This window comes from Rhinolophus hipposideros (assembly GCF_964194185.1).
Source record: "Rhinolophus hipposideros genome assembly, chromosome: 1".
NCBI lineage: Eukaryota > Metazoa > Chordata > Mammalia > Chiroptera > Rhinolophidae > Rhinolophus > Rhinolophus hipposideros.
In genome coordinates this window covers 27,857,904-27,879,506 of record NC_138047.1, presented here as the reverse complement: position 1 = coordinate 27,879,506, position 21,603 = coordinate 27,857,904, and the positions used below count along the sequence as shown (strand labels likewise).

Genomic DNA, 21,603 nt, shown 5'->3' with positions numbered 1-21,603 from the left:
TGCAAAAGTGAAATTTATATGCATCGCATATTTAGTATTTCAAAATATAACACGATGCCTATTGATATTTTAAAAAATGTTTGGAATTTTTACATTAAAACAGTAAAAAGATACCTGAGTTTCCTATGCTAATATAGAAATATCCATTACTCCTGTAATGTTCAAGGAATATTCCTATATTTCTGCAACATAGGATGTGAGCTTGCCAAGAAATCTGACCATCAGCTAAATAGCTGTTTCTGAGAGATAAGCCTTAGAGCTGCAGCTTAGCATGCCACGAATAAGCTTCTATCCCAAGGTATTGGTGGTTTCTGTGTGATTTTTATTGAATTGTAATTGGCTTGGGGAGGGTTGAGGGGGGAGAGAGGACAGTTACTGTCCCTACCCTGAAAGAGATTTATTCTATAACCAGGGTACTGCTACCAGGGAGCAGCGAATTAATATGCATTTCTCAGCCTGGGTGGCTTTTGACACCTGATGATGTGGCAGTACATTTAGATGATAAGAAAAATCCCTGATCACAGCAGGAACATCTGTTTTTTTCTGGCAAGAGGAAAAGTTTCTTACCCAGCAGCAAAGCCATGTGGCTGTTTGGGGCAGCCTCATAAGTGGAGGATTAATGTTATAATTAAAAAAGAAAAAAAAGTATTTCCTTATGGTATTTTTCTCAAATAATCTTTTCGATAAAGTACTGGCTTTACTGTAATAAATTATTATTTTCATTAGCAAATTTAGTGATCTTTATAATTTTGCATAGTGGTACCACTGATAGATTTTTATAAGTCTAAAGAAAAAGGTTTGTATTTTTGCTTTGAAGTTTACCAACATACAAATTGGAGGCATTAATTTGATCATAGAATAAAATAAATTTAAAATCACATTCTTGAATTTATTATAATTACTGCTCTAACTGGTTGCAAAAATATTAATGGCAGAAAATTTGCTGGTTTTGTTTTCTGTATAGGTTATGAAATATAGGTTTTACAAATATATTTAACTTAAAATTTTTGACTTTTTTGTGGTGTAGTTTAGTTTGATTCATGAAAAAATGAAGATAGTCTTACATAGGCATAGTTGAGACTGTCATATTTTAAAAATCATTTACACTAAAAGAAATGTTTCCAAATTGTAAAAAGGATGTACTGTATACATTTCAATTAGAAACAAGCATGTATTGTGAAGTAGAAAATATATTGCTGGTTATGGTGTTTATTAATGCACTCACATTGTAAGTACAGAATTACATCCTTATGGAACTATGCTCTCCATATGTACTTGATTTAAGCTTTGGACAAAATTACAGCAAGATCATAGCGGAAATGCTAGTAATACCTGCATTTGCATGATGCTGTCAACAAAATAACGTACATGTTGCATAGCGATAGTAACAATGTATCTTAGAAATTCTTCACTTACCTTACAGTGACTGAAGATTACTGCAATTTACTTTTCACACATCACAAATAAATTAGTATATGAACACGTTATTGACTTTACCATAACAGTGCTGAATTAGGAAAACATTTTTGTTATGAGGGGTTAATGTCAGTTTTATTTTTCTTATCAATTAACTTCTTAGAGTTGATTCTAAGAGTATAAAATTGTATTATCGTATTTTTCAAGTAGAGTTTAAAAGGACAGACCTTTTGATCTGTGGCCCTTGCATTTGTATGATTACCCTGTGGTGGCCTCCTCCATGAATTACATGTCGTAATTGATGTACATGGATAAATGTCACACTTCTTATTAGATGCAATTTGAAATCACATTTTCCAGTCATTGCATACTGTAGGTGTGCCATTACATTGAAATAGGCATGTAACAATGGTATACATCTTTTAGTGTAAATTTAAAAGTGCAATTACTCCTTTTCAGTCAGAATACATTTTCACTGGTTTATCTTGTTACCTTTTAAATCATTCCTTTATCCATTTTTTAAAAAAGATTTATTGGGGAATATTGGGGAACAGTGTGTTTCTCTAGGGCCCATCAGCTCCAAGTCAAGTCTTTGTCCTTCAGTCTAGTTGTGGAGGGCGCAGCTCAGCGCCAGGTCCAGTTGCCATTTTCAGTCTTTAGTTGTAGGGGGCGCAGCCCACCATCCCATGGTGGGAATTGAACTGGCAACCGTCTTGTTCAGAGCTCCCCCCTTATCAATTTTTAAAACAACTTATGAAGTGTTCTTTTCAAGTGTTGGTCTTCTGAAACCATGTGAAAATAGGAAACATATGTAATATTCCAGATAAACCCATGTACGCTGGTGTGGGCCACTGAGGTCAGTGCTTGGCTTTGAAGGTGAATGCTGAGCTGCTGCCCAAGTTTCCCTGTAATAATGGAAATCGTAATTTTAAAAATTAAGCTGAATTTAAAGTTAGAACTATAGCTAGAAGTAAAAGTAGAATATAGTGGTAACAAACAGCATGGCATTATTAATTCTGTTGAGAATAGGGAGTGCTTCATAGAGAAAGCAGCCTTTGAACTGGGTGTTGAAGAATGATAAGTGTTTTTACAGAAGAAAGGTTCTTTCTTGAGAGTTGAGGCCCAGAAAGATCATGAGTGAAGGTGAAGAGGTGTGTGGCACAATAAGCACAGTTGTCTGTAGGTTCCCCTGGTCACCTACAGTGCTTGTCCCAGGTGTGATGTTACCTAACATGCATGGTAGGAAAATCTTCTGCGGGAAGCAGCCTAGATTGTGGTTGGAGAAGATAAGCCAAGCCAGGTTGTTAGAAGGGTGTTGTGATTCAGCTGAGAGACAAGTTGGTTCTGAACAAGGGTGATGGCCAGACTGTACACAGTGGGTTACCAAGATCTAGCGACGGTGGGGATTGGAGAGGGAAGAAAGAGGTGAAGAGGATTATGTCTGTTTTTCAGAAGGGTGCCAGAAGTGATGACTTTCATTTTGTATCTATTGATTTTTGAGGTAGCTTTGTGACACCGTGTTGGAAATTTAGATCATGAATTCAGGAAAACATTTACATTGGTGACCTGTGCCTCGAAGTTTTCTGGACGGAGGCTTTGAAATTGTACATTTTTGTGAGCTTGTGCAGTGAGACAATAGTAAGCAGTCCGTAGATAGAGTCAGCGAGAGCCATTTAAGGGAAGAGGAATAATGACAGAGATTCAAAAGAAATCAAAGGGAAGTAACAGTAACTTCTTGACACCAAGAAAAGTGAGAATTTTGTGGCATCTGGTTTCTTCCTTTTTAAGATCTTTCAAGATATTTTTCCCTTTTGCAAGTGGTATTAGGTTACTATCCATTTTACTATTTTACTATCCACTTTTTACTTAACAGTTTCAGCATCTATTATCTTTGCCTGAAAGAATTATTCCATTAGGAGTTAATTATTTATTAATTAATTATTCTGTTTTTACTACTTGGCATTTTTCTGAAAATACAGGCTTCTCCTCACCTACTGCCATGGTGAGCTTCTCTGAAATACAGTTTTTATTGAGAAACAGAATAGATGTTTAATGTCTTTTGTTTAATTATTCATTTTCAAAGAGTTGGTGTAGTAATTGCCTTAAAAGTGGAAGATGAATAGAAAAGCCTGGTCCCTAGTCAGTGGTAGTTAGCCCCAAGATTCTTGACATAAAAACTATACCTGTGTTTCTCCACACTTCCAATCTTTCTCTTCGTGGACATTTAAAGTTCTGTTATTAATACATTTATCTAACATTTTTGACTTGAATTTCGTGTCAGTAAATTTTATGGACTATCATGTGAAACAGATAATTTTGCTTTGTTCTGATGTTATGTTCAAGTCTTAAGGAGGAGCTCGTAGTGTTTGGAGATACAGTGAACTTTGGTTTCTTCATTTGCTTCATTTTTTTTCTTTAGATTTTGTTTACGTCCTCTGCTTATTTTACAGTTTAGACATTCCTATGTGCAAGGTCAGTCCCGAATCCCCGGGCCTGGAGCGGCATCTGAATCTTACCAGCATTTCTCCCACACTTGTGTTATGCTCCATGACAGCTTTCTTCAGCTGCACTAACCAGAAATACAGTTTTTCTAGTAAAAAGTACTTGCTGCTAATGTTTAGTACTACTGTTGAGTTTTAAAAGTTTATTTTCTGTAGGTTAATTTAAAAAATACTTAGAGTTTCATGCTAAAGTTAATACTGGTAAATATTTATAGATTAAAACTATTTTTTTTGTATGTCACAGTGTTGGACATAGGTCCAAGACTATCAATTCATTTTTAAGTTTTAGTCTCTGATGGAATTCATGAAGGAACAAGAGACAATATCCTGCTCTATTGCTAAGGTCTATATTACACTTCCATGTTTCTATGTTTGTATTTGCTGCTCATGGTCTAAGTAATGAAGAATCAGAATCAATCATGTGTATAATATGTACAGCCAGACTACCCTTAGCACAGTTAGTAAGGAGGATGTTTTGCTATATCTCGTAAAGTGGGACACTGATGTAAGTGGGTTGAAGTGAGGTTAACATTTTTAATTTGTTCTTGTATGAGATGCTTAGATTTAGTTACTGAGGTAAAATGTTTGAGTGTCCTACCTTTGAATTCTTAGCCTTCTCATTTTTTTTCTGAACATTGAAATTAAGTTTTATAGTTCCAAAGCCAAAGGAAGTTATTGTAAGTTATTATTTAAAAGAAACACCCAGTACCATTTGGTTGCCCTGGGATATATTAAATAAACATTTATTAACTAGGTTTTTATGGAAAGCTATCACTTGTCATAAACATGTTGGGGTGAACAATTATGTGTATTATGTACCATGTATTGACATAAATTAATTTTTTTCTTTACTTGATATTTGAATTAATGCAGCCCAGAGGGTTTTAAGTGTCTTGCCCAAAGTCATAAAACTACCAAGATTTAAATAAGGAGCAAAGTCATTAGTCTTCCTTGTTTTAAACATTTTTGGTAAATTATAGAAACTATCTCACAATATTATGTTGTGTTATAAGACTGGAAAGAAGAAAAGAGAAAATGCCACAATTGAGAGATAGTGAATGTCTTGTGTGAAAATACTTTTTGTTTTCTGGTGCATATACTTGGCCTGGGATGTTCATGGGACGGAGTGCAGAGTTACCTTGATTTGTCTTCTTGTGGACATAGGTTGTGACTACTTCCATGCTCCATCCCTGGTCCTAGGTAGGTGACCGCATTTCTGAGGTCTAATCTGGATGAAATGTCCTTAGTCAGCTATTTTGTATAAACTGGTAAAAATAAATATGTAGAATCATTTTTCTGCTACATTTGACAAACAAGGTGCATCATGAATTTGCAAGGTCTGGAGTTTTACAAGACAACGTTTTGTTTCTTTTTTAACAGAAGGATGAAAACTACAGAAGCCTCCCTCGGGATACCAGTAACTGGTCGAACCAGTTTCAGAGAGACAATGCTCGCTCGTCTCTGAGTGCCAGTCACCCAATGGTGGACAAGTGGCTGGAGAAGCAAGAACAGGTAACATAAATTAATTCTTACACATGCGTCATTGGTGTAACTTCCTAGTCCATACCCCAAAATATGGGGTTTCCCTCCCTTACAATGATGATTAAAGGTAAATTAGTCTAACAGACTTTAGTTAAGTAATAGGCTCTATGTTGGAGTTTGTCTAACATTAATGAGGAATATTTATGTGGTGGCCCCTGACCAAAGATTTCTCATAAGCAGTTATGAATATTTGCTATAGATTCTGAATCACGACTTCAGGGCATGTTATGTGGCTAAGGCATAGAGAGATGTTTGACAGAAAATAATGCAGTTTATGAGTAGACTTTCAAGATTATTCATGGGTTCTTCTCTTCATTCATAGGCAGTGAGTCAAAGGATCTGAAGAGGCAAATTAAAATTTTCTGTTACACGTGACTTCACTTTATAAGAGAAATATATGCCATAGTATTGATTCATAATTTAGATTATTTGTCAGGTTTGGGGATGTATCCTTTCATAAGTGTCAAGGACCTATTTTTTAGGTCTATAAGTCTTTAGAAACCTAAAGTTTAGTTGTTTAGTTCACTCTGCGTAGTAACCACCTACAATTCATAAACTCAGAATAGTTTTCCACTGAGTATAAATCACGGCTGCCTGTCTTGGGAAGAACGACTGTGCAAAGTTGTTACATCACTGTTAGAGAAGCCTTCTCTTCATGTGAAGACTGAGAATTTATCCGGTAAGTTTTGATGTATAAAAAAATAAATTATTCCAGTATTACTTTTTAAGGTCTTCATTATATATTGTTAGTCACAGTGTTTTCTTTGTATGGCAATGCCACTGTTTTCTTTACAGTTTTAATAGTTTTGATATTAAAAATCCACTTTTTGGTTATTTCATTACTTATTTTCTTAAAATGTAGATATGGATGGAAAACTAGTGGAGTACTCAGTGAGAATGTTCTGTTGTTTATCTGTCCCAGTAATTTCTAAAATTATTAATAATTATATTGCCTAGATACTGGAATAGCTGTTTTTCAATTTAGATTAATAATATCAGTGGAAAATACCTGAAGTGTTTTACTTAATCCCAATCTATGTTTTATAGCATAAACCTTCTGAAATAATTTTGTGTATGTCAGGTGTTTGAATATGAAACAATAAAAAAGGACAGTTTGCCTTTGATTCCACTGATGGGAAGGCAAAAGTATGATTTTTATCCTGTAATAAATGTTAGCATACAGAAACATTGTGTGATAGGAATAATTTTAAATTAAAAAATGGAAGTTCTACTTAAGAAAAACATAATTTTCTCAAAATAATACAAAAACTAATTGGTGTTATTATCTCATTATCACTTTGAAGAACATGTTTGTAAGATTTGGATAGTTTAGCATCAGCCTAGAGTCAGACTGGCTGGTTACTAGCTATTTATTATATGCAATGTGATACTCTATTTGGACATGTTGGTGAATTTGTCCAGTTTCCTCGTTTATCAAATGGGGATAATCATAGAACCTGCCTCACATGGTTGCTGTCAAGTGACTGCCATGGAGCTAGAATCATGCCTGGCTAAAATTCGCTGCTACGTAATACTAGAAAATCTAGACTGCATAATAAGAAAACATTCTTTACTCATTAACAAGGGTCCTGGAGGAAGGGAATGTTGGCGGTTCCATTTGCAGCTCAGTGATATTGCTGAGGATCGGATTCTCTGTCTCTTCTGGGAGCCTCCACAGGGCTCCATGTCCCTAACTGCCAGAGCCCCAACCATCACATCCTTGCACAGAGGAAGAGGAACAGTGCCTTTTGCTTCTTTGTGGCTCTTTGGGACAGCAGATAAACCTTTCCCACAAGTTGCCACCAACAGATGCCCTTCCTGGTTTGTTATTGGGAATTGCATTACTTGTCTGCCCAGATTCCAAATCAAAGGGAGTAAAAGTGCCAGGGTTGGTTTAGACTAACTGAGTTTGACCTCCTGGAGCTGGGGTTGGGGTGTGGCAGTTTAACCTTCGGTTAAACACATTTTCGTGAAACACAGCTGCTCATCACTGAACATAATCAGCGTTCTGTTAAAGCCAGGAGGAAGGTACAGTTAGCTAAATATGCTAAATGTGACCATTTTTATTGCAGGATAAGGAGAAAAATTGGTCAGCCCAGAGTTTAAAAAATGTGATACACTTAATTATATTCTAAAAATATAGCTTATCTTACTACTGTGGTTATAGACGTGTTTTTAAGGAAGTAATATAGTTTTTCTTTGTAAATTTTGTGTAAAATGGTTTCTTTTTTAAGAAGAAGGGATTTCATTGAGAAGCCACACACATATTATTTTTTTTCCCCGAAAGACTAAGTCTCGATTTGTTTCTGTTGAAGTTATTTGAAGTATTCATTTCACGATCAGGTTTTTTTTGTTTGTTTTTTTAATAAGTACTTCCTTAATCTATGTAGTCTAATTTAGATGAGACTAGCTATGATATCTGAGCCTAAAAGCATTTTTCTTGGCTTAAGTTTTAAAAATGGCAATCCATTCACTAAATTTAATGATTTCACATCAGCAGGATAATTAATTGGACTGAATCTTCTTAACTGGACAGGAATAGCAAAAACAAATCAAACTCATATTACAACTTTGGCTAAAAGTAAGCACAATTGTTTGGGCAGAAGAGGACTAATAGGTTGTGCTTCATACACCGGAAATCTAGTCCAGCTACTCTCAATTAATTGTGGATTGATTCTTTTAACTGTTCCCTGTGAGTCATCTAGCTTTAATGGCCTGAGGTCTCTTCTGTGGTTTTTTCTTCTCCTTAGTTCTTACCATTAAAAATATAATAAAGAGAATGGCATCACATAGAAAAAGAATGTTTTAATGGTTAAAAAATCAACCCTCCGTCTTTAAGATTTGGGATCACCAGGGTAGAACAGATGGCTGTCTTGTTTTAGTGATGCCATCTGGACTGAAGAGGTCAACAGAGTTCTAGATTTTACACACCTCCAGTGGTTTTGTATTTGCTCTATTTCCTACTGGAGTTCTTGTCTCTCATTAACTCTGTGTTTTGAAGGCAATTATGACCACATCAGCTTTGCCAGTGGGAATAAACAGTATGGTTGAAAAGGAAAAAGTGTGTGGAATGCTGAGCTAGCAGGCACCTCTGGAAGCTGAAGGTGTCTTTTTTGTGGGATTGTTCCTACATAAGAGGATATTGAATCTTCTTTCCTTCTTTTAGAATATTGATAAGTTATACCTCTATACCCAAAAGTAGGTGATGTATCTTATTAGAACTCTGTACCAGCAAGCACTTGGAGTCATGATCAACATTTTTTCCAAAATAGTAGTCTTTCTTTTTCAGGGAGAGTTCACCTTGGTTCAACTAGCTGGTAGCGGAATCCTCTATCAGGTTCATCTCAGAAGGAAGAGGACTGTGTGTCTTTCAAAGGATATCCTTATGTCAGTCTTGTGATTTCCTTTTTCTGAGAGATGTCAGAGGAAGCACAAAGGATTTAAAAAATAAATGGGTTGTTGTTGTATGCCTTGACAAAGTTTTCGTGCTTCCAGATTTTGACTCTGAGACCCAAGAAACAAAGGCAACAAAGCCCTTATTTTTGATGTTTGGCAGTGCTTTAAGGAATCTGAATTCCTTTTATCCATTACTATTTCCCTGACTCTGGTAGACTATCATTTAATGTTGACAGATAATAGATCATATGCTGACCTTGTTCTTACCTAAATCCCCACCATTTATTGCAACTAACAAATCCCACAAAAGAGGAGGCAGGAACTTTATAATAATACTGATTGGAAGAATTTAGGACCAGAAAGTAGAGGGACCTTAAGGGAAATTAAGCTAATTGGGAGGCTGCCATTTTCACTACCTTGTCTTGGTGTACAGGCCTGAAGCCAATTAACAGAAATAGCAAGGAGGTGCTAGGCACATTCCAGCCGCCACTTAAGCTTTGTTATAGAGGAATGGCTGCCCTGACCTTTAGAGAAAAATCCATGTTTTAGGGTTCTTTCTGTCAAGCAAAAACTTCATCTAATTGGCAGATTATCCTGAAGGAGGCAAAGTGTGAGGAAAACTACCTTAAATGTTTGGTGATGACACAATTCAAGTGTGACGGTGACTGCTGTACCCTCACCTTTGTACTTTCGCCTGCGAGTCCCACCGTTCTGTGTCAAATCTGAAAGTGTGAAAGCCAGGAGTTTTAAGAGCAATGACAGTGCCTTTTTTCTTATTTTATGCATTTTTGTCACCATCTCCAGTCATGATGCTTTTGCTTCAGACGTTTTTCATGCAGAACAGAACATTTCTGACTTCTGCTCATTTATTCCTCCCGAAATGAAGATGACTAATACATGGATAGTGTCCGTTTTTGCATTAGCCTGTATTTGCTGAGTGCTGGAAGTTAGGCGTAGAAAATAGATGAATGTTAAATAGAAAACATTTAAATAAAAGACTACTGGAGGATAAATGCTTATCATTTGTCTTATTCTCAAAAAAGAATAGTCCAACTATTATAAGAGTATTATACTGATATTTTTGAAAATATGTGTTATAACTAATCACATGATACACAGTGAGTATATTTATAAATCATAGAAAAGGTATGTTTCTATGAAAATTTGTTTTTTACTTTTTATTATAACTTGATAAAGACCACGTTTTTTGAAGATCTAGGACAAAAGTAAATGTAAAAATATTAGAGCCTAGTTTGGATATATATATATATATATATATATATATATATGGTAGTGAAGAAACATTTTAAATTTATCCAGATTTCACCTGGGAGTAGTTTATAGCAAATGATTAAGACAGTCAATAAGTAATTGTGATACCAAGTTTTGCCTATTTTTCCTTGGTGTGATGAAATGGTTTGGTGTGGGGTGATTAGGCCTTGAGTTCTGCTTCTACACGTCTCCTCACAGTTGGTTTTTCCTCTGATCTGCCTCATGGGGGAAGATTCCCTTCCTTTCCTAAGTGCTTACTAGCCTTTTATAAAAAATCTTATTTCACTAACCCCTAGAACCATCTGGATGACATAAAGAAGTTGGTTTCCAGAATATGAAATGATCCTACTTCCTTAATTACAAAGTTAGAAAATGGCTTCTTCAGAAATTTTATAACAGCCGTAAATAGGTCAGTGAAATGACTGAAGGGTTATCCTGCTAAAACACGCAAAAGCTGTAGAAGTTATGACATGGGACCAGACAGGGCTTCAGTGGTGTAGCTATCATTATTGGGACATAACATTAGGTTATGGTGCTGCCAAATAGTAATTGAAATGTGTTTTGTTTGCTTATTCTTAGCCCACAGATACTGAGTAACCAAATGACTATTTGGATTAACTGGTTAAAAATAATTAAAGCCCCTTGCCTTCAAATTCTAAAATTCTACAGTTTTCTATTAAAAGGAAGGGGATTTATTAATATTATTTCTTCTTAATTGACAAACTATTGCAGAACTTGTGCAGAAGTTAACATAATTTTGTTTATCTCTAGTAATAGCAAATGTAGAAACTAAAAATATTAAGATTGTTTTAAAATTTAATTTTTATGATAAAATGCCAAAGGTGTTTTTTTTTTCCATAGCAGAAAACTGTCTTGTTACAATAAAACCAAAAATTATATCAAAACAACCTTTGAAGAGACTTGTCCTGTCACCTGGCTATATCAATGCCAATAACATTATTTTTTATTCTTTGATAATAGGATGACTGCTACATGTCTTAAAATTATTTGTTTTAAAACATAATGATTAAAGCATCGCTGTGTATGTGACACATACTGTTTTCCATAAGCCCTACATATTTCTATTTTTATTATCAAGGAACTGTGGACTAGAAGTGAAGAATAGGACTGCAACATTGTGGCTCTGGTGGACACTCTTCTGGAATGGACACACTAATTCCCAGGGGAAACTTGCTAGCCAATATGCAGGGTGCCTTTGGGTGGTATTTTCTTTTGAGAGCGACACACAGCATTTCACCGTTACAGAAATTCAGGAGTAAAGAGAAACAGTGTGAGCCTAGGGGCTATGTGCCGGGATTGGAAACCTATTATCTGACCCGCAATCCACGGGTTGTGTGGCCTTATCTAAGTTGTATAAACTCTACAAACTTCATTTTCACTGTGTATAAAATGGGGACAGTAATACCTGTTTAGCAGATACTGGCTTTGAGTGTGAAAATTAAATGATGTAGTACATGTGGAAATGCAGATCCTGTTTCTGGTGTAGTATTGTTGACACTTGTTAGATGCTACTTCCTTCTCATCTTTATTTTAGGCACGAATAGGCTTAATGGTTATACCCCAACCACTCTCTACTATTGAGTAGCTAATTATTTTTCTTAAATAGTATTTTCTCCTTGGATCTTGGAATTACCATTTGGCATGCTGGGCTGGTTCATTTTCATCCCTGGTGTATTTGTAATGCCCTCATCATCCTTTCAGAATTGGATTCTCGCTTCTGTGGCATTTTATCAGAATTAGAATAAAATTTAATCTTTTAAAATCATCTCTGGTTCTTTTCTGAAGAACATAATCTGACACAAAAATGACATTAGTGCTAATCTCTGTGTCTGTGTCCATCTTTTCTATTCACTTTTGGTTTTGGCAAGCACATGTGGTTTTAGCACGATTAGATCTATGGATACCATTTAAGAATGCTAAGTGTCTTACCCGGGCTTCTGCTTGGTCACTGCTAAGCATCTGGGTCCCTTTCTGTTATGAATGTAGCTAGGGGGGCACAATGCTACTACTCATTGGCTTTTGGAGTGAGTTCTGCAGTTTCAGGGGTCTTGGTCCATTCTCCTGTTCCTTTATTTATTGCTTTTTTGGCCTGTGGAGCTAAAAGCCTGTAAGCAGCAGGGAAGTGAGTCAGAAGTTCTCCTGAGTAAAAAATCTTTGGTGGTGTGTGGATTAACCTTCATGGGGAATCTGTCAGTAGCTGATGATTTTCTTGCTTAAGAATACAGCTGCTAAAACCAGACATTTAGAGCTTGCTCCGTGGATAAAGAGTTGTTTTCATTTTTAGTTATGACCCTCAGGTGCCTCTTTAAATTTTCATTGTAGACTGTCTTAAAGATTTTTGTTGTGAGCTGTGCGACTAAATATTACAATGAAAAGAATATGTGCTTTAATGCTCTCTTTATTCACACCCATTTGTATGTTGCTTTCAAAAATTTTTTATGTCTACCTATGTTCAACGAGCAGTGGAACTGCTATTTTTAAAAATATACTAGTTAAGAGATTGCATTTACGTTTTCAGCCTAAAGTATGTTGTTCTCACAGGAAATGTACCCATTTTCTGAAAACTGCTTATAGAAATTGAATCACTCATAAGCCACTTCTAGTTTTGGAATGGTATGATCTAGGTAGGTCTACTTTTTTTTTCATCAGTGCCAGACAGGCTTTTTTCAGCTACCTTCAATAGCATTCTGAAATGGTCCTGAAAAATTGATATTTTAAGTGCTAAAACATTTTACCCAATGGATTTATGTTCTTTTCCCCCTAGGCATGAGGATATGCAGAGTTTTCATCGGGTCTGTATTTCTAAGAGCCGTTTTCCCCCCTTCACTTTTTTCTTTTTGCTCTGCTCTTATGGCTGAAAGGAGATTGTAGATCAGCTTTCTTTTGTAGCTGAACAAATTTTAAAGAAATTAAAGGACTGAAAATAAATATGAAGTTTCCACAACAATCTCCTGATGATGTGGCAGTGTTCTGGGGTTTCATTTCATGTATTTTTGTTATTACACTCCTTTATAATAAGCACATCTTCCTGTTTCTGTGTTTCTATTTTCTATCTTCTATTTATGTTCTATGTTTCTAGTTTTAGTCAATCAAACTTCGTAAGATTGGAAGACTGAGCAATTTTTTTGTTTTTCTACAAATACTGTAATTCCCAAATTGCAAGACAAAATTGCAATAGCGATGTTTATTGGAATTAAGTTAAACCCTTTCAGAAGAATAGTGTCTATCTTTGGTAATCCCTAATTCTCTGAAGTAATTCATTAACTGGCTCTCTTGTGACTAAACTTCATCCTCTATTGAGAAAACGGAAGCAGTGTTATAGTAGTATCTGTGTGCTTCCACCATCACATTTACAAACCACCTGGGTTTGTGCTCATCTGGCACCTCCTTGTACTTCCCTGGCCTCCCACAGGGCAACCTCCCTGGCCTCCCACAGGGCAACCGTCTTCACCTGTATTCTAGGGAGAGGGGGCGGGAGAGGGAGAAGGGGAGGGGGAAGGAGAGGGGGAGAGGGGGAGGGGGAGGGGGAGGGGACGAACACACTAGATCTTTCAGGTCAGCAAATACATATATGCTCAATTAATACATCCACCCTACACCACAAGCCTTTGTCACCTGCTTGCCTCTGCCAGGCTTGCTGTCCCTCCCAATTCACAGATCTGGTTCCTTCTAATGTTTCATGTATCAAATCACATCTCTCCCCCTCAGGGGACCTTCCCTAGTCCCCATGTTTGAAGGAGGGTGACATCCTGTTGCCTTCCATTATTATTTCTTCTCTCACCATCCTTTTAACATTTATGAATTTAAATCAGTCCTTGCTTCTGTCTGTTTCTTCACACTAAAATGGCACAGGACTTCTTTAGTGTGTATTTGTAGCTCCTAGTAAGTCCATATGTATTTTCGGGTTAATAAAATAACCCGTGTTCATTAAATTGAAGGGAAAAAATCCATAACGTCCTCACTTTTTCTGGTAACATATGTTATGGGTATATCTTTGTCGGGTGCACTAGATTGACCATTTATTTTATAATGCCAGGTGATACTGTGAGTTTTACTAATTACCATGTGAGCTAAAATCTGCAGATAGGTAAATGAAAGAAACCTGTTAAATATTAGGACATACACGTATGTAAACCTTATAAAACACAGTCACACTTTTAAGTCATTGATGTTAGATGGAATTATTGCTTGTCCCTTAGCGCCTGCACATGGCAAAAAAGTCTGGAAAATGATTTCAGACTGACGGACCAACATAGGAGAAAAAAAATTCTAAGTTCAGTCAAAGTAAAGCAATGAATGTTCCTACTTCAAATAACTTGATGATATTGTTCAGAGCATAGATTTCTTTATCCAAAAGTTTATTTAATCACTTCTGATCTTTCTCTGAGAAGATCTTGTAATTGAACGTGGATTCAAATGTTAAAGGTGAGCACTGTCAGGCTAATTCCAGCAGCCTCTCAGTGTCATAATGCTTTCTCCTGTATCACAGTTGATTACAGTAGCCCTGGGAAAGCCACCTGAGTCTTTTAAGGCTTTGTTGAGGTTACTGGAGGGTCGGACCTGCTGTGAACTTACTTAAGTGAGGCTTTAGTGGGGCATGAGAAAAAAAACGGCCCCCCAAAATGTTATAGGCCCAACATAGTCATCAATTCTGTTAGCTCTAAAAATATTTAATTACTTAAATATTAAGAATATTTAGTTAGAAAATATTAAATTACTCTTTGTATTTATAACTAAAGTAACAGATAAATTTTCCATGTACCTGGGAAAACAATATTTGAAAAAAAAACATTTGATTTTATTTAATACTTTAAAAGCGATTGAGTTGAAGGATATAGTTAATATTCTTTCTTGAATGTAGTATATATATCATTTGAGAGCTGTTTTTTGTTTTAATTATTTTTTTCTGAGAGTTCTGTGGTTATTTGTTTTCATTAGATTGAAGAATGAATTATACTATTACTCTTGGGACCCCAAGATGGCAAAAATTTATTTTGTTTTAAAGGTGAATTTTCTTCTGCTAGCAATGGAATTTTGGTATTCACATGTTCAATATATAAAATATGGATAGTATAAACTTTGATATCATTAACATATTATACTTAGTATATAGCTTTTTGATATCATTTTGTTCATTTAATACTCTGAGTAAAGCTTCTCTTTTTATACACGGATATTTGATAGAATTGGATATTTGATTGAGTTTTAGAAATTATTTTCAAAGAGAGAAGTAGTACTATCCTTTTTTTTAATGGAAATGCACAAAAAGTGTTTCAACTAAAGAAATTGATTTTGATATGATGACACAGCACAAGTTGTAGAGAATTTTTTTTTTTTAAGTTGAGGGTGATAATTGTCCCTATTAATTCCTCATTATCCTCAGGGCTCATTAGAGATCTATATGAGATAAGTGGTTAGAATTAGGGAGGCCTTTCCTGTTACCTTGGAAGCCACTATAACTCATTGGACTATATGGGGATTAGTTTGATAACGTGATTTCTTTTTTTGGTTTTTAGATGTTATTTATTTGGTTCTTTTCAAAGGTAATACATTTAGAGTTCCAAAATCAAAGGTTATATACAGGTATACAAAATACTGCCTTTCAGTCCCCAGGTCGCCTCTCCGCTTGCAACCACTGTTACTCATTTCTTGTGAATCCTTTCAAACAGGACCATTCTTTCATGAGCAAATGTGAAAATATATTCTCTTTGTACACGTTTACATAAATACTTGTCTACCATGTTCTGTGCTTTGAATTTTTGCTGAATATGGCTTGGCAATATTTACATATTGAAATATAAAAAGTATGTATTTTTGAAACAGTTTAATAACTTTCTTTTGTATAGATGGCCATTGTCTGCTCGTGGGCATGCAGGTTGTTTGCAGTCATTTGCTACTGCAAACAATAACTGCAGTGAATAACCTTTGTACATGAGCCATTTTGCACTGAGGATCTCTTATCAAGATACCTACATTTGTGGATTTTTACAAGAGTCTTTACATTTATAACTTGGATGGTTGTTTCCAAACTGATGTTGGATGAAGTTATGCTCCCACTAGCAATGCCCAAGAGACCCTGCTCACTACCTGATGTTACATGAAATCTATTAAACTGATTAGACGTGTCTTTAAAATTGTTCCCTTTATACATTCTTTAAAGCAGAAGGCTGTTGACACAGTTGGCCAGCATATGAGCTGAAAGTAAGCATAAGCCATTCAATTCCTGCTCTTTTCCTCTAAGGAAAAGGAAGAGTTTTGGAAGGGGTGGCATTCTTGTTTTAGAAAATTGAGTTCAATTCTTTAGTATTTGCTCAAATGTAAATCACTCAGAGGTGCTTTACCTACTTTTCTTCCTGGTCTCAATATTTCTTGCTTAATTTCACTATTTTGTTCCCTCCCAGACCCCTAAGTTATTTGGAGACTGAGTGAGCACTGTCAGAGCTTGAATACAAGGGAGCGTTCAAAACCTACAAAAAAAAAAAAAATCCCTTTTTGAGTGGTAAATGTTTATTAAAACTATTGTTTTTTTACTCAAGTGCAATATATTATTAGTAAATTTGCACCATAATCTTAGGGGAAAACATTGATAAGGATGAGTTTAAGAAACGTTTTCTTTTCATATCCCTGTGACTATTTTGTGACTATCAATTTAATTTGTACTTTCTAATTCCCTCACCTTCTCCTCCATCCCCAACCCCTTCCCATCTAGCAACCATCAGTTTTTTCTTTGTATCTCTGAGTCTGTTTCTGTTTTGTTTGCCTGTTTATTCTGTTCTTTAGATTCCACATATAAGTGAGATCATATGGTATTTGTTTTTCTCAGTCTGACTTATTTCACTTAGCATAATATTCTCTAGGTCCATCCATGTTGTTGCAAATGGTAAGATTTCATTTTTCTTTATGGCCGAGTAATACTCCATTGTATATGTACCACAGTTTCTTTATCCAGTCGTCTATTGATGGGCATTTCAGTTGTTTCCATATCTTGGTCAATACGGTATGGGGAATATAATCAGTAATGTTATAAAGATTATATAGGGTGACAGATGGGTACTGGACTTATCAGGGGGGTGAAACTGTGTCTGTGCCTGACCACTGCACTATACATCTGAAGTTGAAGTAGAATAATATTGAATGTCAACTATAAATAAACAAACAAATAAAGTCACGGGATGTAAAGTACAGCATAGGGAATATAGTCAATGGTATCATAACAGCTATATACAATATCAGAGGGGTAGTAGATTTGGAGGGTTATCACTTTATAAGTAGTGTAAATGTCTATTTCATTGTTTTGTATACCTGAAACTAATAAAAAAATGTTTTTCTTTGGTTGCTTCCATGTGAAAGTTTTAAATAACATTTTTTGTTACTGTTAAATACATAAAGTTCGCATGTGAGTTTCTTAGAGACTTTTTTTCACCTTTAACATAACTTTCATTTTTTTCATATTTTAAATCTCAGATATTTCATAAATATTTTTCTGTTATGAATTAGAATTACCATGTACCCCAGTGCCCTCCTCTTCCCCCCACTACCCCTTTATATCCTATTTGAGGACAACTGGTCAATAATTGTTCTTATTTGCATAATTTGCTAGGATAGAGATGAGTTCAGTGATAGGAGAGGAAAAAGACAAGATTTTTTGTTTTTAATGGGTGGCTCACTAAATGCTTCTTGAAAGATATGAGATTTATGCTCAATTTACAATAGTAACTTGTACACAGAAATTCTGTATGAGCAAAATCAATAGTTTTTTCCTCCTTTAATGTATCTTAAGGTGAAGTGCCATTGGAATTTATTTCTATGTTAACGTTTCCCCCATTATTCCTTATATTCCTATATAATAGCATAAAACAATGCTCTTGAAAGACTTCAACTTCTTCTCAAACTTAAAAAGGCTGTGCTGTCTTCAGTTACTGGGATTTGTTGGAGAGGCTCAGCTTCTCGAGATACAGGGTTTGAGTTGATGGAATTGGTACGTTTGGAGGTTTGAGAATTTCGGCCAACAGATATTTGTGTCCGATTTATAACCTTTTTCACTCCAGGAAGGACTATTGACAATTTAAATTCTCTTATTTTTTTATCACTTATTAGGATGAGGTATTCTTTTTTTTTTCATTGTTCCATCATTTCATGGCTTAGATGTGGTTCAAGAGTCCTGGCTGATCAGAATGCTTTGTCTGTGTATGTACTGATTAGTTTACTCTGCAAAGTAACTAGTTTAGATTATTCTTATTATTTTGAAACTTCTTTCTGGTGCTTACAAAGTTGAGATGGTAAGGTGTTGGCACCTGCAATTACAAAAGAAAGTATCAGAGATAACTACAAATGCAGTGGTTTCATTTTCTTCTTAAGTTTTATTGTTATTTATAGCATTATAGACCAGAAATAGTTACACACACACACACACATACAGAGTAAACATTAGTATTACATTAATTACACATATCAAGTGTGAAATTTCTAAAATTGCACGTAAGTGTCTAGAAAGATGGAATGTATGTCCCCATGTAAATGTCCTTTACCATCCATTCCCTGACATGCAGTTTTGGACACTTTATTTATGTCAGTTTTTCTATCTCTTACACATAGATAAAGTTGTTCTAATTTATTAAATGCCATGGTTGATAAAAATAGATACAGAATCTGACTGGCTCAGAGTAAAGCCTTGTGTAAATATGAGTATGTGTTGGCATATGAATTTGGTGGTTCCCTAGAGGCTATTTTCACTAAAGAAAAGATAGCCCAGGATCCCGTTGCTCACATCTTTGACCAACCAGTGATATTTTCAGAATTATTCCTCACTTTTTCTATTTCTTTTCTTCGTACCTCCATTCCTGGGGATTCTCATTATAAATGTCTCTCAAACCCACCCCTTCCTCTCCATCCCCAATTCTCCTTCCCAAGCTGAGGCTCCCTTCACCTCAGACATGGGTCACTGCAACAGCATTACAGCCGTCCTCCCTGTCACCTGTGTCTCCACCGAAGTCAGAGTGACATGTGTAGCGAGCCCTGCTTAAACCCTCTAGGGCTTTGACCATCCCCAGGAGCAGTGGGGGATGTAGTGGTTAATAGAAGGCCGAAGTCGGAATGACCTGGGTTGGAATAGCATGTGTTATGCTGAAAAAATCCCTGAAGTTTCTAAGGCTCAAATCAGGTTTCATAACTCTCTAAAACGTATTTCAAAGGATTTTGAGGATTAGATAATCAATTTATATAAAACTTTTAAAATAGTACCTAACATACAGTAAACACTCATAAATGTTAGTTTTGATGCTGGTGTTTTGTTGTGGTTGAGTCTTCCTGACTTTCCTCCACTGACCAGATCCCAGCTGCTTCTCCAGGCCAAAGCCAGGGTTGCCAGCTCTGCTGAACCATTCCGGTCTCTGAATTTGTCTTGCTCTTGCATCTCTGGGCCTTTGCACATTCTGGCTGGCTCTTCCCTTTTCTCTTCCAAGGCCCTATTGTTCTGGTCACAACTTGGTGGTCTCCATTCTCAGGAGGCTTTTCCTGACACGTACTATTCGTAGCCTATTACCTTATCCACGTTCCTACCCCTGTCAAACCAAAGTAAGTAGTGTGTAGTCGCTTCTTCTTTTTCCATCATGCCACTTATCACTTTGCATTTTAATTATGTCTTTCTTTTTTAATGAGGACATGACCCACATCTATTGTTTACAGGTTTTGTTTCTTTGTGTATTTTAAGGAAGGCCTGACTATACTTCTGGAGGCATTAGATCTCTTTCACAACACTTGCTTCTAAGCATACTATACCATTAGTGAATACATTTATAATTGTAAAGGGCTATCTGCTTGTAATTTGTGTATCTAAAAATGTTTTTCTCAAAACATTTTATAGCAGACATTTTGATTTAAAAAAATCTTATTCCATAGATAGTATATCTTTTCTTACATTGAATTTTTAACTATTCAAGAATCTCTTCTGGATTAAATTGGAGAAAGTTTGAGGGGAGGGCACGGAATGTTAGATTATATCAGCAGAAATGTAGGCTTTTGGATTTATTCATATTTTAAGTCCCTTGAGGGACTAATTTTCCTGAGAACTTTGTATTTTAATCATAAACAGACCTAATTCAATAATACTTTCATAAACCTTTGGCTAAGACTTTGGCATTAATGTTCTGAACTCTTAGAAAAAGAAACATATTTTTGTAGGTCGGCCAAGGAAAATAGGTCTCAATTCAAATGAAAATAATGTGTTTGTTATTTTAAGGAGATTTTTCCATTGAGCTGTGTGTTAGACTTTTTGCTAATTTAGTTTTCTAATATTGGACATGACTTAGGCAGTGATTTGCAGTATTTCTGTGGCTCGATATAATTTGAATTTTAAAATTTTCACTTTTCACTTGGGAGTAAGTTGTATTAGTATATAAATTATTATTTAATGGTTAACTTTTATTCATATTTTGTGGATTTTAATAAAAGGATGAATCCTGTGTTTTACTTTCTGAAATATATTGGAGATGGAAACTATACAAAGAATTCTTGTTGACAGTGAAATTATTTTCTTTAAGATACATGTACAGTTTTTCTCTGCTTTCACTAAGTGGTTGAACTAGTACTTTGAATCTATTGCATCTCTGGAAAATTCCCACTTGGCTTCTCTGACATTCTATTTCTAAGCTCACTCATTGTATTATTTACAGAACTGTCTTCTGCTTTGCCTGCGTGCCTGCAGGTTATTTCTGTAGCTGGGGTTTTATATTTTCTTCCTTGGTATGACTTTTTAGTTACTGTTCTTGTCCCTCCAGCCTAGCACTTACCCACAAATACTATAGCCGATCACTTCCATGTAGAAGTCTTTGAAATATCTTTTTTAAAAAAATTTTATTAATTTAATTTATTTATTTAAATTTATTGGGGTGACAATTGCTAGTAAAATTACATAGATTTCAGGTGTACAATTCTGTATTACATCATCTATAAATCCCATTGTGTGTTCACCACACAGAGTCAGTTCTCCTTCCATCACCATATATTTGATCCCCCTTACCCTCATCTCCCACCCACCCCTTACATGTTCTCCCTAGTGTAATACAGGGGAAGTGGCCCTTAGTCTAAAGGGCAATGTGAGTTGAAACCCCCTGTCCTGGAGCTGACTCGCCATCCAGCTGTGCAAAACTTTGCAGCCTCTGTATTCCAGAATGACATCACCTCCTGTGAAATTGTGCATGATTTGCATTTGATTCCCAGGCCTAGAAAATTCTATGATTGTCTGTGACTTTCTCATTTCTTATAATTTTGCCATGAGTCTCCCAGGTTTCATACTTGTTTCTTTCTCTTCTAGTTCTTCATGTTTTATCTATTGCCAGGTGTTATATATTATACCTTTATACACACACACACACACACACACACACACACATAATATATATGTAGTATATATATAATATATGTAACATATAATATATATATATATATATATATAATA

At 35.5% G+C, this 21,603-nt stretch overlaps 1 protein-coding gene across 27 annotated transcripts in view; it reads left to right on the top strand.

The window, feature by feature from the left end:
- PARD3 (par-3 family cell polarity regulator) overlaps window positions 1-21,603 on the top strand; it is a 610,024-nt gene that overhangs the window by 290,551 nt on the left and 297,870 nt on the right. For 26 of the 27 annotated variants that reach the window (XM_081059103.1, XM_081059079.1, XM_081059092.1 and 23 more), the window contains one exon: window positions 5,298-5,429. In XM_081059103.1, the coding sequence (XP_080915229.1) occupies window positions 5,298-5,429 (132 nt within the window). The remainder of the gene's footprint in view (window positions 1-5,297; window positions 5,430-21,603) is intronic. The other variant, XM_081059088.1, reaches the window with a different exon arrangement.